Genomic DNA, 14,939 nt, shown 5'->3' on the forward strand with positions numbered 1-14,939 from the left:
CTTTCCGGGCCAAGTATCATAAAGCCTGTAAGCGCAAAAACTCGCTTAGTACAGCATAACATTGCTTAGCATAATCAGGTTACCAGCCCACAATACAATAAGTTTACAATGCTGTGGCTGGTGTCCAACTCAAGACATTTTGTCAAGTAGTATTTCCTGCTTGACAGCTTTATGAAATTAAGCCCTGGCAACATAATTGTTATCGAATGCCAGAAATTACATTAAAAAAAATGAAGATATCAAAGTCGTAAGAAAACTTACAAGATTTAATGCTCAGCCTTTTAAAGCCATTGGACCCTTTCGGTACAGAAAAAAAAAGTTCACAGACTTACAAATTACTTACAGGGTTTACAGAAGGTAGTGGTGAAATACTTCTCTTGAAATATTATTCCATGAAATGCTTTAGATTTTGAGAAAACAGTAAAACAATATCAATTCTCGTTAACGAGAATTACGGATTTATTTGAAACACATGTCATGACGCGAAACGCGCGGATACAAGGGTGGGTTTTCCCGTTATTTTCTCCCGACTCCGATGACCGATTAAGCCCAAATTTTCACAGGTTTGTTAACTGATATAGAAGTTGTGATACACGAAGTGTGGGCCTTGGACAATACTGTTTACCGAAAGGGTCCAATGGCTTTAAAGGCAGTGGACACTATTGGTAATTACTCAAAATAATTATTTGCATAAAACCTGACTTGGTAACGAGTAATGGGGAGAGGTTGAAAGTATAAAACATTGTGAGAAACGGCTCCCTCTGAAGTGACGTAGTTTTCGAGAAATAAGTAATTTTCTACGAATTTGATTTCGAGACCTCAGATTTAGAATTTTAGGTCTCGAAATCACTGAAAGGTCACAATTGACGTGTGACAAGGGTGTTTTTTCTTTCATAGTTATCTCGCAACTTCGACGACCAATAGAGCTCAAATTTTCACAGGTTTGTTGTTTTATGCATATGTTGAGATACACCAAGTGAGAAGACTGGATTTTGACAATTACCAATAGTGTCCAGTGTCTTTAATGATGAGATGAGAAACCAGAAAACAATTAGACTCCCAGTCAGGGGCAACTTTCGGCTAGTACAAAGTGATACGAGGCCAGTCACCCTATCCTACTCATTCATTCCTACTTCCAAAAATATTATGCTAGTTTTTAATATCAAATTGTGTGGTTTTTTAATGAAGCAATTGGGACTGCAGCATTTCACTCATTATTGTCTTTCACTGTGTACCTGCAGGAGGGTCGCGTGCATCACACAATAGAAACCAATCAATGGCGAGGGAATCTGTAGATCATCAGGGACCGAGAGGACGAGACATGCACGCCCGGAGATCTTGCCTGGTTTAAGCTCGTTATTATTCACTTAAAGACACTGGACACTATTGGTAATATTATTGTCAAAGACCAGTCTTCTGACTTGGTGTATCTCAACATATGCATAAAATAAAAAACCTGTGAAATTTTGGATTCAATTGGTCATCGAAATTGCAAGAGAATAATGATGGGAAAAACAAACACCCTTAGTGCCTCACTTTGTGTATTTTCAGATGCGTAATAAAGAGGCTTCATGCCCGGAGTCTTTTATCATTTGAGTGAGAAATTGCATTTCTGTTTCTCACAATAGTTTTATAGTCCAACAGCTCTCCATTGCTCGTTATTTTGAGTTATTACCAATAGTGTCCAGTACCTTTAAGCTCGTTATATTCACTTAATATCGAATCTTTTTTTTTACGAAAGTATTAACGAGAGGTTGATAATGAGCGTGTCGAGGCAGCTGCGGCACCCGGCTGAGCGGGGCTTTAGACGGTAACACCTCCTTTGTGTGACGGCCTCAAAGCCCTCCGTGTGATCAGCTGTGACCGAGCCTGTGATGACGAAACAATTAATCAGCGACCGATATTTTTTGTTACAATTATTTTCCTGAAGCAACAAGAAAACGCTATTGTTAACACCATTTACAACGTATGACTACTTCAATTATACATTATACAAGTTATTTTCATCTAAAGGTCAAAGAGACAATATTTCTATTTTTGATGTTGAGTGAGAACGGCCTTACCTAACTCCAACTCATAGAAGCTCGTTTTAATTCTGAATATTATTAAATGGGGCACACGTGTTTTTTGTTGTATAATCAACGAGGACGACATGTGTTATTGTGTTAGATAATCCAATGTAATGTACTCAACAACTCAAAATTTAGTAATAATAATATTACCTCTGGTAATAATGTTATATCAGATGAAATTTAATTCTAAAACTTTGTGCTATATAATCAGCAGGAGGAATCGCTACCAATCTTCAACAATGCAGGGCTGATTGTGCATCGAAGCTATTTTTTTTTTTCAAATCATGTCAAACTAGCATAAGATGGGAAACAAACAAAAACAGTATATAGCTAGCTATGAAGGGCTATTTATTTGGATGATTTCTTTGTTCGCACCCGTGTTCATTGAAAATGGATTTATTTAAACATCCCTCCCCTGTCTTTTTCGTGTACAGTGTGAAAGGTCGAAATATTATCTCACGCCTAAATAAACACGTCTTGAGTGTTGTTGTTCCAAAAAAACTTTCTCCCAGTGAAAGGACTCAAAGAAAGTGATAGGACAAACAGAGAAGTCAACAATCGAGTGCTTGGAATCCTGACAGTCAATTGTTCAGGAGGAATGTGTTGAATGGCCGGCTTAGCGCCAAGATGGCAACAGATCGATGGCTCTGTGTATCATGGAGGAGTTACTGGAAAGTGGTTGTCGATAACTGGTTATCTAGAGGATGGTCTTTGTGTGCGGTCGGCAGAAAAAAGAGGCCACGAACGAAAAATACCACAGCCAAAACCTTGCCTATAATCACAGCAAAAACCTCAGCTTGTCTATAAACATTTCATGCTAAGACACTATTGGTATATAATTACTCAAAACAATTGTTAGTGTACATTTGTACGTCGTAGCGAGCAATTATGGAGTTTTGAATAGTTGTGAGAAAAGGCTCACTCTGAAGAGAGAAAGAAGTAACTTCTCACTCACATTACTTAAGATGGGATGTTTTATCATGCATTTGAAAGCACTCACATTAATTTTTTTGCAACAATGGTGTTGTTTTCTTTCATTATTCTCTTGCGACTTCGATGACCAATTGAGCCAATATTTTTTCACGGGTTTGTTTGGTTCAGATCTGGTTATGTTGAGCATATTGGGATACATCAAGCGAGAACACTGGCCTTTGACAATATTATCGAACGTGTCCAGTGCCTTCATAACTATTATAACAATTTTGTATTTTATATTTCAAGGTGGTTATTATTTTGTGTTTTAGTGTTTGACTTTCAACTTTTGAAATCCGTATGTTCTTTCGTTGAAAAAACAGTTGTCACCATATAATAATCCACGAAAACAACCCTTTTTTGTACAGACCTGGCAATAATTCCAATCAACAGTTATAATATAATTTAACAAAAGAAAACTATAAAAACTGCATTGTTGAGGGCGCCCTATCCAAGCGTCTTAAAAATTCCACATTTTCAAGCGGAGTATGATTTTCCTTGGCCAGGCTATGTTGGCTTCGAGTCGCGGTTGATAACACACGGGAAAAAGTGTCGAATGCTAATATTAATGGGTAGATATTAGAAGCACATTAATATTTTATCATACTGTGTTATGATCGTTTCACATCACAGCTGCCGCATAAATGATGTAATTCGTCACTCGCAGCATATGCTTCATCCACAAACCCTTTTAAAGGGACTGGACACCCTTGTCAAAGACCAGTATTCTCACTTTCTGTATCCCAACATAAAATAACAAACCTGTGAATATTTTGACTCATTAGGTCTTCGAAGTTGCAAGAGAATAATGAAAGAAGATAAAACACCCTTGCTGCACAATTCTGTGTGCTTTTAGGTACCTAATAAAAGGCTTCGGGCCTGAGGTCCTTTAGTATTGAGTGAGACCTCTTTTCCAAAATTTACGTTGCTTCAGAGTTAACCGTTTCCCGCCTTTTTTTTTTAAATAATATCAACAGCTCCCCATTGCCCGTTACCAATTAACATTACAAGTAAGTTTTTAACATCTATTAAGTTTTTATGCTAAGAAAAATTAAGAAAACAAATAACACCAACGGGCATGAGAATGGTCTCACACCCATCAACAATTGTCACTGTGGCACATTTTTTGACATAATCGCCAGAGCGAATTAACCCATGCATCCTCGTGGTAATTACCAAGTCACCCATGCTTAATCGCACAACAGAGAATCGGATTAAGGTATTGTTACTGAATCCCTGAAACCGAGCAGGAGTAAACACAATTTGGTGCTCACGGGCTCTCTCTCTCCCCCTCTCTCTCTTGTCCTTTCACTCCGATCGTCCATCCGTGAAAACGTACCCTACCACGTGTTGCGTAATTCATGCATCATCATCAACGGTTATTAATAATTCCAACTCATGATGGAGCGACCTTGAATTGTTGTTTGTTTTTGTTTCTCAACGTGTAGATGGTTGGAATCGTAGTTCTACTAAATCCATTTCAAAAACATTGTGTATACTAGCAATATGAAACGCAAAGGATGGAGGGGAAATAGTTAATCTGTGTAAAAATAAAAATAAATTATGTTAATGCTGTTTCTTATTAAGTTTTTTTTTTCCTTTTTCGGGAAAATATTTCAAAAATCTTCAAATTTAATTTCATACTTTGAGGTGGTCGCAAAAGTGTTTCAGGAAGTGAACAATTGGTTGTTTTAATGTTTTTTTTTATTGTGAGCATAAAAGCTTAATTGGCTATGAACAACGGTGTGAGAAACGACTCCCTCTAAAGTAACGCTGTTTTTTAGAAAGAGGTAATTTCTCTCGCAAATAACATAACTTCAATCCCCAAACCTTTAATATGGGTCTGTATAGGCACACAATATTTGTGCAACAACTGTGGTTTTCTTTCATTGTCCTCACGTGCAACTTCGATGATCAATGATTCATTTTTCTTTCACAGATTTGTTATTTTATGCATAATGTTGAGATACACCAAGTTAGAATATTGGTCCTTTTGAACATTAAAAAAAAATCCAGTACCTTTAAAGCCGTGAGTATTATTGCCATAATTATGTATATACAGCGAAGAAGTATAACAACAATACACGGTGGTCGTATCATATTGTTTGTTTTTCTCTCAGTCACCGTGTGTGTAAAAACGAATCCCAAATTACAATTTGCCACGTTCATGACTTGTAAGCGTCGACAGCTGTGAAAATAAAAGCTTTGGGAAAAAAAAATCTACACATCTCAATTTCATCGCTAGAAGAAATGGCTTGTTCGTAAATGTATTCCTGTGCTTTTCGTTTTAGCATAAACAACTTCATTTAGAACATGATATCAGAAAGAGTGATAGCAATATTAGACTACCAGGCGGCCCTTATGAGTGAGACAAAAGAGCAACAACAACACTGTTATGTTGAGAGTATTTTGCAGGATCAAAACAAAGTGGAACCTTTAACACGAACTACACGTTTAGAAAGACACGAGTCCGTGCCTGGTAAGTTGGCCGAGATCGTGCAGCTGACGTTGCACCTTGCGCACACACATTGCGCCCCCATCCATCCGTAGAACGTGCAACGAGAGAAGACCGCACAATAAAAACCCTAGACACACATCGTGCGATGTGTACACTGTACACTTTACGACCATTGAACAGGGGGAAACCACTGCGATAATCCGAACCTCATAGACGAGAACCAAATAAAGAAACTTGCTGGCGGACAATGGAAACTTCATCCGGACTCGTCGTGGATTGACCCAAACAAGGAAAATCTTTTATGGCGAGGTGGACTGTGTTGTGTATATCCGACTGTTTGAATATGCCAATGTGCCATTGACTTCAGGGAGATATTTTCATAAACCAGGCGGGGGTTGTTAGTGGCCCACACACATACATTTCTGAGACCAGGCTTCGAAATCATAAAAACTGGTGTGTTGGTCATCAATTGTGAATGATGGAATTGGCATTTCTACATGTTATATAATGAGTCACAACTTTGTGAATGTAACAGCAACGTACTTAATCATCGCGGACATTAGGAGAGGACATACCGCGGAGAGAAGGGATACATTCTTGGAACATTTTAAAGAAACTTTGCGGAGTTAACGGGCGAGTTCGTGTGGTGTGTGTGTGTGTACAAACTTGCTAGAATGGATAGCAGTAACTTGAAGATTGGCCGTGAGATGGGGATAGCTGTTTGTGTTGTACTACTCTTCACCTTGTGCTGTACCGGAGTTGCTGCAGATCGTGGTATGTATTACTCTACGGTATTACAAAAGTCATGTAGTTTGTATTCAGCAAGTCGATCGGCTGTTGTTTTTAGCGACACCGGCGTTGCGTTGTGTAAATACATGCGGTTATATATCTGGATCGTAAAAGTATATTGGATTTAGAGCTTGGAGTACTTCAAAAACTTAACTTCTAGCCGATGTCTATTTAAGACTGATGTATCCTTACGTCTACAGAATGTTGTAAAATGCAAATTATTCAAAGTTTTTAGATTTTGAGGAGGGAGTTGATTGATTGATTTGACCCAAATTGATTAATTTTGTTTCTACTTGCATGGCATGCGCACACGAGTAGATGGGGAAGCTAGCCTAATTACAACTGTACAAAATTGTACATCATGTACAAATTGAAGTCAATAATAAAAACATCTAAATTATTCACTACAAATGAGTTTTATGGAAATCGAAAGTGAAATAAATATTTATTTTACGCTGGCACCACCCAACATATTAAATGATTCATAGTGCACGGCTGGCAGCAGCGTGATGCAAGCCAACAGAAAAATCAATTCTATGCGATAATTAAATTCACATCAGGGTGTATAATTTTATATACGTGTAAAATTGCTGGTATTGCACCAAAAGAAACAAGATGATGTTGGAAAGACCAAAACTTTTGATGCCAGTTTGTGCGGTATGCTTAAAGGCACCGGACGCCTTTGGTTAATAATCAAAGACCAGTATTCTCACTTGGTGTTTCCCCACCTTTTGCATAAAATTAAAAATCGTTGAACACTTGTGCTCAATTGGTCCTCAAAGTTGCAAAAGAATAATGAAAGAAAACAAAAACCTTGTTGCACAAAAACATGTAGGTAGAAATAGACTTGTGTGCTTTTAGATGCCTAATTTAAAAGGCTTCATGCGTGAAATCTTTTAATATTTGAGTTGGAAATTACGAGTCTCTTTCTCAAAAACTACGTTACTTCAGAGGGAGCCGTTTCTCACAACGTTTTATACTATCAACAGCTCCCCATTACTTGTTTATACACCCAGTAAGTTTTTATGCTAACAATTATTTTGAGTAATTACCAAAAGTGTCCGATGCCTTTAATGTTTGTTACTGGAGTTAGACCTGTACTGCTTTCTGCATGTGTGTTGTGTGGTCTAGGCCCGAAGTAGTGTTTACAATAATATGTGTTTTTATTAACACGCTCGCTGTTTCTCTCCCGGTCCTCTCTATCTCTAATTGATTGGCTCAAGGTCATATATGGCTTAGCGTAATTTAATATTCAATATTATTTTCATTCATAATTTTTATTTTTTGTCAAGATGCAGGGTCGGCCGTTGCTTTCATAGAAAATATTTTTTTTTTAGTCCGTTCGTATTAAATATTCATAGGTCTATACGTATCAAAACAAAATTCATTGATATGTTTTTTATATATATATATATATATATATATATATATATTTTTTTATTATTAATTTTGTTACAGTGCTAATACACAACGGTGTATAATTTTTGTTGGGTAAACCAAAATTAGTATTCTTTATCCCCGAAGCAAATTTTCATCTATTAAATAATGTTGTACTTCAATTATTAATCGTACTAAATTATTGTGAGCAGAATAACAAAATTATCTCAAATGTAAATGTTTCCCCAAAGTGGGATGTATTTAGGGTAGGTTTTAAAACAGCGTACTCCCAAGTTCCGTGTATGTGAAATAGAATGAGCTTTATCTTATTGCTATCGTGTATATGCCCCTTAGCCATAGGCACTCATATAGCTCGATGATTGGACCGTCCACTGAGGAAAAATTCCATCACATATCCACGGTGAAGTTTGTGATTTTGTAGAGAGGGGGGGGGGGTGGCTACGGGTGATCCAGAGGTGTCATAACGCACGGTGAGTCCCATCCTCGTTATTTGGATATCAGCCACTGGTTTCCCATTTCAATCGGGGGAGCACCCTCTGTTGGAATTTGATAAAACATATCCTATAACATCCACCTGAGTGGCGTTATGCATAAAAATGCTAAATTAATTTTCGCGATGTTGGGTTATGGTTTTACCCCCCAAATCTAATCATAATTTTTTTTTCACTGCACCTTGAGTTGTTTCGTTAGACAGGCATGGTGGGTTTACTTGTATGTTGTCTTTTGTCTGAACCCTGGTTTAACTTCTTTGCTTATCGAGTTGTTTTCGTTTGGGTGTTTGGCCTGTTTGAAGGGAAAGGAATGTCTTGCTTTGCATACTTTTCTACCGAAACGTGCATTCCTAACCCAGAGGGCCCACACCGCCGTATCTAAAATATGTTTATTTACATAAATAAACAAAATAAAAAATCGGGTGCCAATGGCTCTTTGTTTCTTGCGGAGGGGTTGTGTTTACCCGTTGTTTAAAGGCAGTGGCACTATTGGTAATTACCCAAAATAATGATTAGCATGAAACCTTACTTGGTTACAAGTAGTGCAGAGCTGTTGATAGTATAAAACATTGTGAGAAACGGCTCCCTCTGAAGTAACGTAGTTTTTGAGAAAGATGAAATTTTCCACGAATTTGATTTCGAGACCCCAGAATTGGATTTTGAGGTCTCTCGAAATCAAGCATCTAAATGCACACAACTTCGTGTGACAAGGGTGTTTTTTCTTTCATTTTTATCTCGCAACTTCGACGACCAATTAAGCTCAACTTTTCACAGGTTTGTTATTTTATGCATATATTATGTTTAGATACACCAAGTAAATAGACTGGTCTTAGACAATTATCAATAGGGTCACAGTGCCTTTAAAGTCAGTACACCTTTTGTACTGGAAGGTGAATCGTGTTCGCAGTGACATAAAGATGAAAAAAAAGATCGCGGTGTTTGCAGCTCGTCCAAATGTGACAGTTCTTAATAATTAAATTTAATTACCGCTGCGGCCTGGCATTATTCTATGCATGAAAACATCTTCACCATAGTCCTAAGATATCGAGTGAGGATCTGCTGGAGTGTATGATCTTGGAGACATGCCGAGTTACTCTGAAGCGCAGTGTCTAATGATTCTGTACATGCTAATCTAATCCAAGACATCATTCGTAACTTAATTCAACTTCCCTTTCTCCAAGTCGGGAGAACTGATCTTTTAAAGCTGATGAGAACAGCGCAGCGGGACTTGTGAGATATGTACATGTGAATTCCATTCAATTAAGATCTAACTGATTGGGGACAATTCTTTTGGTATTGTTCACGGGTACATTGTACTGTGAGAATAATGATCCCCAGGCAAGATTTTCAGTATTAGAAATGAAATCATCAAGCATAGACACCGTAATGAAATCATATGACGCTGGAAATTACACGTGGACCTTGTTTGCTCAGTTGTAAGTGGACATTATATTGTTTGAATTATAGGCACTGGAGACGGTGGGTAATTTATCCTAGACGAGTATTCTCACTTGGTGTATCCCAACATTATTTTGCATAAAATAACAAGCCTGTGAAAATATGGGCTCAATTGGTCACCGAAGTTGCAAGAAAATGATGAAGAAAAAAACCACCCTTATTGTACAAAATGTTTGTGCTTTCGGTAGAAATAAAACTAAAAGGCTTCATGCAGCTGAAGTATTTTAATATTTTAGTAAGAGCATACATCTTTTTCAAAAACTACGTCACTTCAGCGGGAACCGTTTCTCGCAATGTTTTATATTATCAACAGCTCTCCATTGCTCGTTACAAAGTAAGTTTTTTGAGTAATTACCAAACGTGTACACTACAGTGTCTTAATCATTTTTGTTGGGACGTCGCTTGCAGTTCGTGGCAAGGAGATCCCGGCCAGATTTTGGGAGGTTGTTGATTTAACTTCAGAAAGCCAAATAATAAGCCTGTACTTTCTGGACATTGCATGCGATAGGTTGTACTTCCCTATCGGCAGGATTGTTTATTTTCTTCTTGAAGGGTGTGATTAGTGGCTCTCTCTACATACTCCCAGTAAAGTTGATCATGAAATCTACTAGGATCGGGTTGAATTTAATTGCTTCACTGGGACAAATTGAACTCTGGGGTTTTATGTTGTTAGAAAGGGGTTGGGGGTAAAAACATCCAAACACCAAGTGTAGGCTCTTATTTACACTAATTATGCTGACGCTCGGCTGAGCTGTTGAGCCGAGTTGATTAAAAACTCGGTTTCTTTCGTCAAAATGAAAATCAAGGATGGCACTGCGCCCATATATCTTACAATGACCATGGAGGTAGAAATAGATAGCGGGAGTAGGGTATAAATGCTTCCACACAGTTATGTAAATTTTGATTGTGCCCGTCTCAGATATAACTTTGTCTGACATGTTTTGATACTTGAATTAGAAATCGTAACTAAATAATTTTCGCCGCTTCTGCGTTGCCAAATGACAGAACGGTTTGTAGTCAATTGTTTTCTCGTAAACCTCTGATTGGAGTGTGATCAATGGGAGACTTTGGAACGCTAGGTGGCAGCAGACATACCGGGTAAATTTCCATTGTTTACGTGGTTCTGAGCATGCGCACATTACCGAGAACAATGGATTTTACCTGGTAAGTCTGCTGCAACCAAGCGTCCCAAAGGTCTCCCAGTGGTTCAACAGTAGCCGTGTGCATTCTTGAGATAGGGGTGGCCTTTTAGTTAAGGCTTAGGCTTAGTCTACGATTTAGACTACGGCTTAGACCATGGTTAAGGCTACGGCTTTGGCATGGCTAATGATATGCTTAGGCTCATATAAAAGATGCGCTTTGGCGGCACGGGGACACACGAAAGCACAGAACGGAGCGTAATATGAAACCGTTTGTATTGAAAACAATACGTGGCTACAGCTTAGGCTACGGTTTAGTCAACGACTTATAGCTTAGGCTAAGGTTTAGTCAACAACTTATAGCTTAGGCTACGGCTAAGGCTATGGCTTACGGCTCCGATAAACGATGCGATTTTGGCCCCGAGTCTAGAAAAAGGAAAATGACGGAGCGTGTTGTAATGAAACCGTTGTATGGACTCATTGTATTTGCCGCCGTTTGATGAAAATGTGCACTCGTGAAGGGCTATCATTGGCTGAGAATGGTGCGCTGCGCGTACACGGGTGCGCGTTTACATTGTTTTATATCAAAGATGGCGGCCGGTGAATGACGTCATGTGCAATCCATGTATCGGGAATGCACACGAGATGCATATGATTGAGTTGAGTGGTTTAATATCATCTCCAAAAGTTCACTTCGACTCTCAAATCATTTTAGTTTCTATGGGGCTAATAACAGTCTTCGTCAAATCACATCAATGTGTTTAGAAATGTGGTCGGCGATCTAAAAAGGGAACCTTGTTTCCTTTGTACTGTAGTGGAGAAATTTCCACTGAAAATATCCCCTTAAGGTGGCCTACGTATTCGTGTACACTATTTTTCTTTCTCTTCAACCAATTTAATATCCGTTTCCTTTATAAACAACAAAGTTAGGAAACCTGTCCACGGTGTATGTAGATGTTGATGCGCCATTACAAGACCTGCCGATATCGGATCTGACAGGCTGGACGTGATTGGGAACGGTAAACATGGACTTGTTTTTCGATTTGTGCCGCCCGTTCTTTTAATGACGAACGAAAGAGAGAGAGAGAAAGCCAAGATAGTACGAAGCCAGCTCGCTTTTCAGTAATTGCACGGTGTACGGTGCCACTGTTCAAGTGATAAGTGTGCCCTTCATCAAAGGCCCTGCGTCAATTTGAACAGTATAGGGCTACACCTCATAGCACGGGGCTTCATTTGGGGGAACTCTGTGTGATCAGAGTGGTCGATTGGACAAAATGAAGTTAAACTATAATTCGATTTGTTTAGGTATTATGATGAGCCAATAGGAAGGTCTAAACGTTGATAAATATGGATGTAGTTATGATCAGTTACCTGTTGGATAAGAAAAAACTTGGGGGCAACTTCTCCCTGCAATAAGTCTTGATTTGATCCATCCAACGGAGTTAAAATGGCATCTTAAATGAAATAACAACCTGCATATTACCATGAAGTATCTATCGTCTTGCTAAAAAAAAAGAAAAAAAAGCTTTTCGATTTCGCTCGCTTTGTTTTTCATCATTGCCCGGTGCTGTTTAGCTTCACTTACTTAGACCCACTCTCTTCCCTAGTTGCTGAGTATGAGCCGCTGTAAAAAACGGCTTAACCTGCGGGTAGCGACGAGTACACGTCCATTCCTCTCCGGTAAATGATCTCCATTAAGTTAGGATAGGCTACCCAGAAGCTGCAGTAAAAGAAAAAAAGAGAAGAAGAAAAAAATTATCTGATCAGGCAGTTTGGGAAAGCTAAGTAAGAGAGAGAAACTTCATGTACATTGTACACACACTCGGACGTGCAGTATCCCTGATTGATGTCGCGTTATTGGAATGGCCTCAACAAATGTACGAAAATAAACCCCAAAATGTGGCCGGGCTGTTGGAATATGAAACCCGGTGTTAGCCCGGAGGTTGGCTTGGGTTGGGTAACCCCTGTCATGGCCTTCAGGACGTCGGTTAAAAGAAGAAAAAAAATGCTCCCTCCAAATTCCTTCCATGGGAAAATTGCAATAACGATTGCCTGAGCTTATTGATATTTTGTGTGTGTGTTTGCCGAGTTATATTGCATGGTTTTCGGGGGGAAGAAACTGTGAAGGAATTTGGGACGGATGCGCTTGATGGAAACCTTATTAGTCGCCTGAGGTTGTGCGCATATTAAAGAAAGAAACGATACCATTTTCCCTACGCATTATCTCTACTTGTGTGTTCAGGTAGCGAGAGAGCTGTCCAAGTATACAGGCTCTGCAGTCTTGCAACCTGTGCATATCAAATTCCACCATCGAGTCTCCACTCTCCGTCTTCTCCCTCGTGACTGAATTGAGATACACAATTGATTGATATTTACATTTATTCTTCCTGTTAATTAGTGAGTTTCTAATCTTTTAATGAGTTGATGTAATGGTATGATAATGCCTTGCTATGCGTAGGGTATGCTGGAGACATGTTTTTATGTGGATTGTCTGTCCATAAGGACCTTTGTCACGCTGTCACCATCTGGGTCATGTTCCCTGTTTCCAATAACAGTAACGAATGCTAACATTCATTGCGCATGGCACCAGACTGTTATTTCGTCCAGCCTCAGTTTGGTTACAATGAGTTTGAATGGAGTAAAATTAAGAAGACCACAGCGTGATAAAAGTCTTTAGACCGAAGCAGCTGTTGTCAAGATCCCAGTCTGAATTTACTGTTTGTGAATACCACGCTGGAAAGGGCGCCAGACTCCCCCCCCCCCCCCCCCCCCAGACCCCGGTTTGGTCACATGCATTTGTATTGAATGTAGAAAATGAAGGTTTTAAGGTCCAATTAGGCGTGATTTTCCTCTTCCAGCCTCACTTGGTTTTAGATTTGAATTGAATGTAGAAATGAAGGCTCTGCCATTAAGGTCTATTAAGGCATGTAGATTGTTCATAACCATCATATTGCCAATTTGCGAGACCGCCAGCTTTGTGCATGACCGCCGAAGAATCATCACCACACGCATACAAATTGTAGAGATTCAAGAGACGGCACAAACAACCCTGTCTTGAGAGTGGCCCCTATGTTTTTCTCCACTTAGCCACACGTATGACTTCCTGAGACCTGCTTCGATTAGGGAAAGCATGATGACGTTTGTTTTGTTGGTTGACCAGCACGAATCGTAGGTCGTATCTGCATTAGGCGACTTTTTTTGAGTGTGGGTTTAACGGTTGGCTTCAGCAGCTGAGTTCAATCATGCAGACTGGTTGATCTAAACCATAATGGGGTACGATTTGCGGCCTATTGCTTGTTTGGTGTCAGAAGTGGGATATGGGTCTATGCATCTTTTTAAGTTATTCATTTCATTATACGATACACCCTTACCGTTTGATTACCAATTACCCGGCTGAGTACTGAATAATGTTTTTTGATTCAGCACTTAGTGTATGGTGTTAATCAACACACAAGTTGTTATACGGAAACTCTACGTGGTACTTAACACGCTGATTATGTTTGCAGACAATCCTTTCTGACGATGTCTCAAAATATCAAAGCACATGCATCAAGGCGTGCTCGCATTAACGCGCTAAATTCCTCTGCATAAACCGTCGCCTATAGTCCAGTATTCAGGGGCCACCGCCCCCCAGGGCCAACCTCTCAACTGAGCCACTACAACTAGACGAGACCCAGCACTTTACTGGCTTCTTCATCAATAGCTTACCACTCTCCATATATCTCAATGCCACTTCTATAACGTGAGATGTGTCATTATTTCAGTGTTAAACGGGAAGCTATTAATAGTAACTTTCCGGGGGGGGGGGTAGTTCGATGGCAAGACTTGCCGTTTCTTAGAAGTTTAAACTTCTCAGCACGTACGGTACACTATAAAGGATTCATTAATCTTCTTCGCACGAGTCTTGTCTATTTATAGTGTTAACGAATTGAGGGGTATAATATACATTGGATTTCATCGTGCTGACAAGGCATCAACGTGTGCTGCGTGGTATCGACTATTATCTTGTGAAGCGATCGAATTTGGTATCGATTTTATCAAGGCAGATTACCTTCTTGTTCTAGCTATGTGGACACGGTGGACACTTGTCGAGTAGTTGTATTCGAGTTATTTATACTATTGTTCGATTCCGGTGCGTTGTTTGTGTCTAGATTTCATGTAC

At 39.2% G+C, this 14,939-nt stretch overlaps 1 protein-coding gene across 1 annotated transcript in view; it reads left to right on the top strand.

The window, feature by feature from the left end:
* The first annotated feature begins 5,596 nt into the window (after positions 1-5,596).
* LOC139952454 (uncharacterized) overlaps positions 5,597-14,939 on the top strand; it is an 86,413-nt gene continuing 77,070 nt past the window's right edge. Inside the window, exon 1 of the mRNA XM_071951588.1 lies at positions 5,597-6,276. Coding sequence (XP_071807689.1) covers positions 6,177-6,276 — 100 coding nt within the window. The 5' untranslated portion in view covers positions 5,597-6,176. The remainder of the gene's footprint in view (positions 6,277-14,939) is intronic.

This window comes from Asterias amurensis, chromosome 20, assembly GCF_032118995.1.
Source record: "Asterias amurensis chromosome 20, ASM3211899v1".
Classification (NCBI taxonomy): Eukaryota; Metazoa; Echinodermata; class Asteroidea; order Forcipulatida; family Asteriidae; genus Asterias; species Asterias amurensis.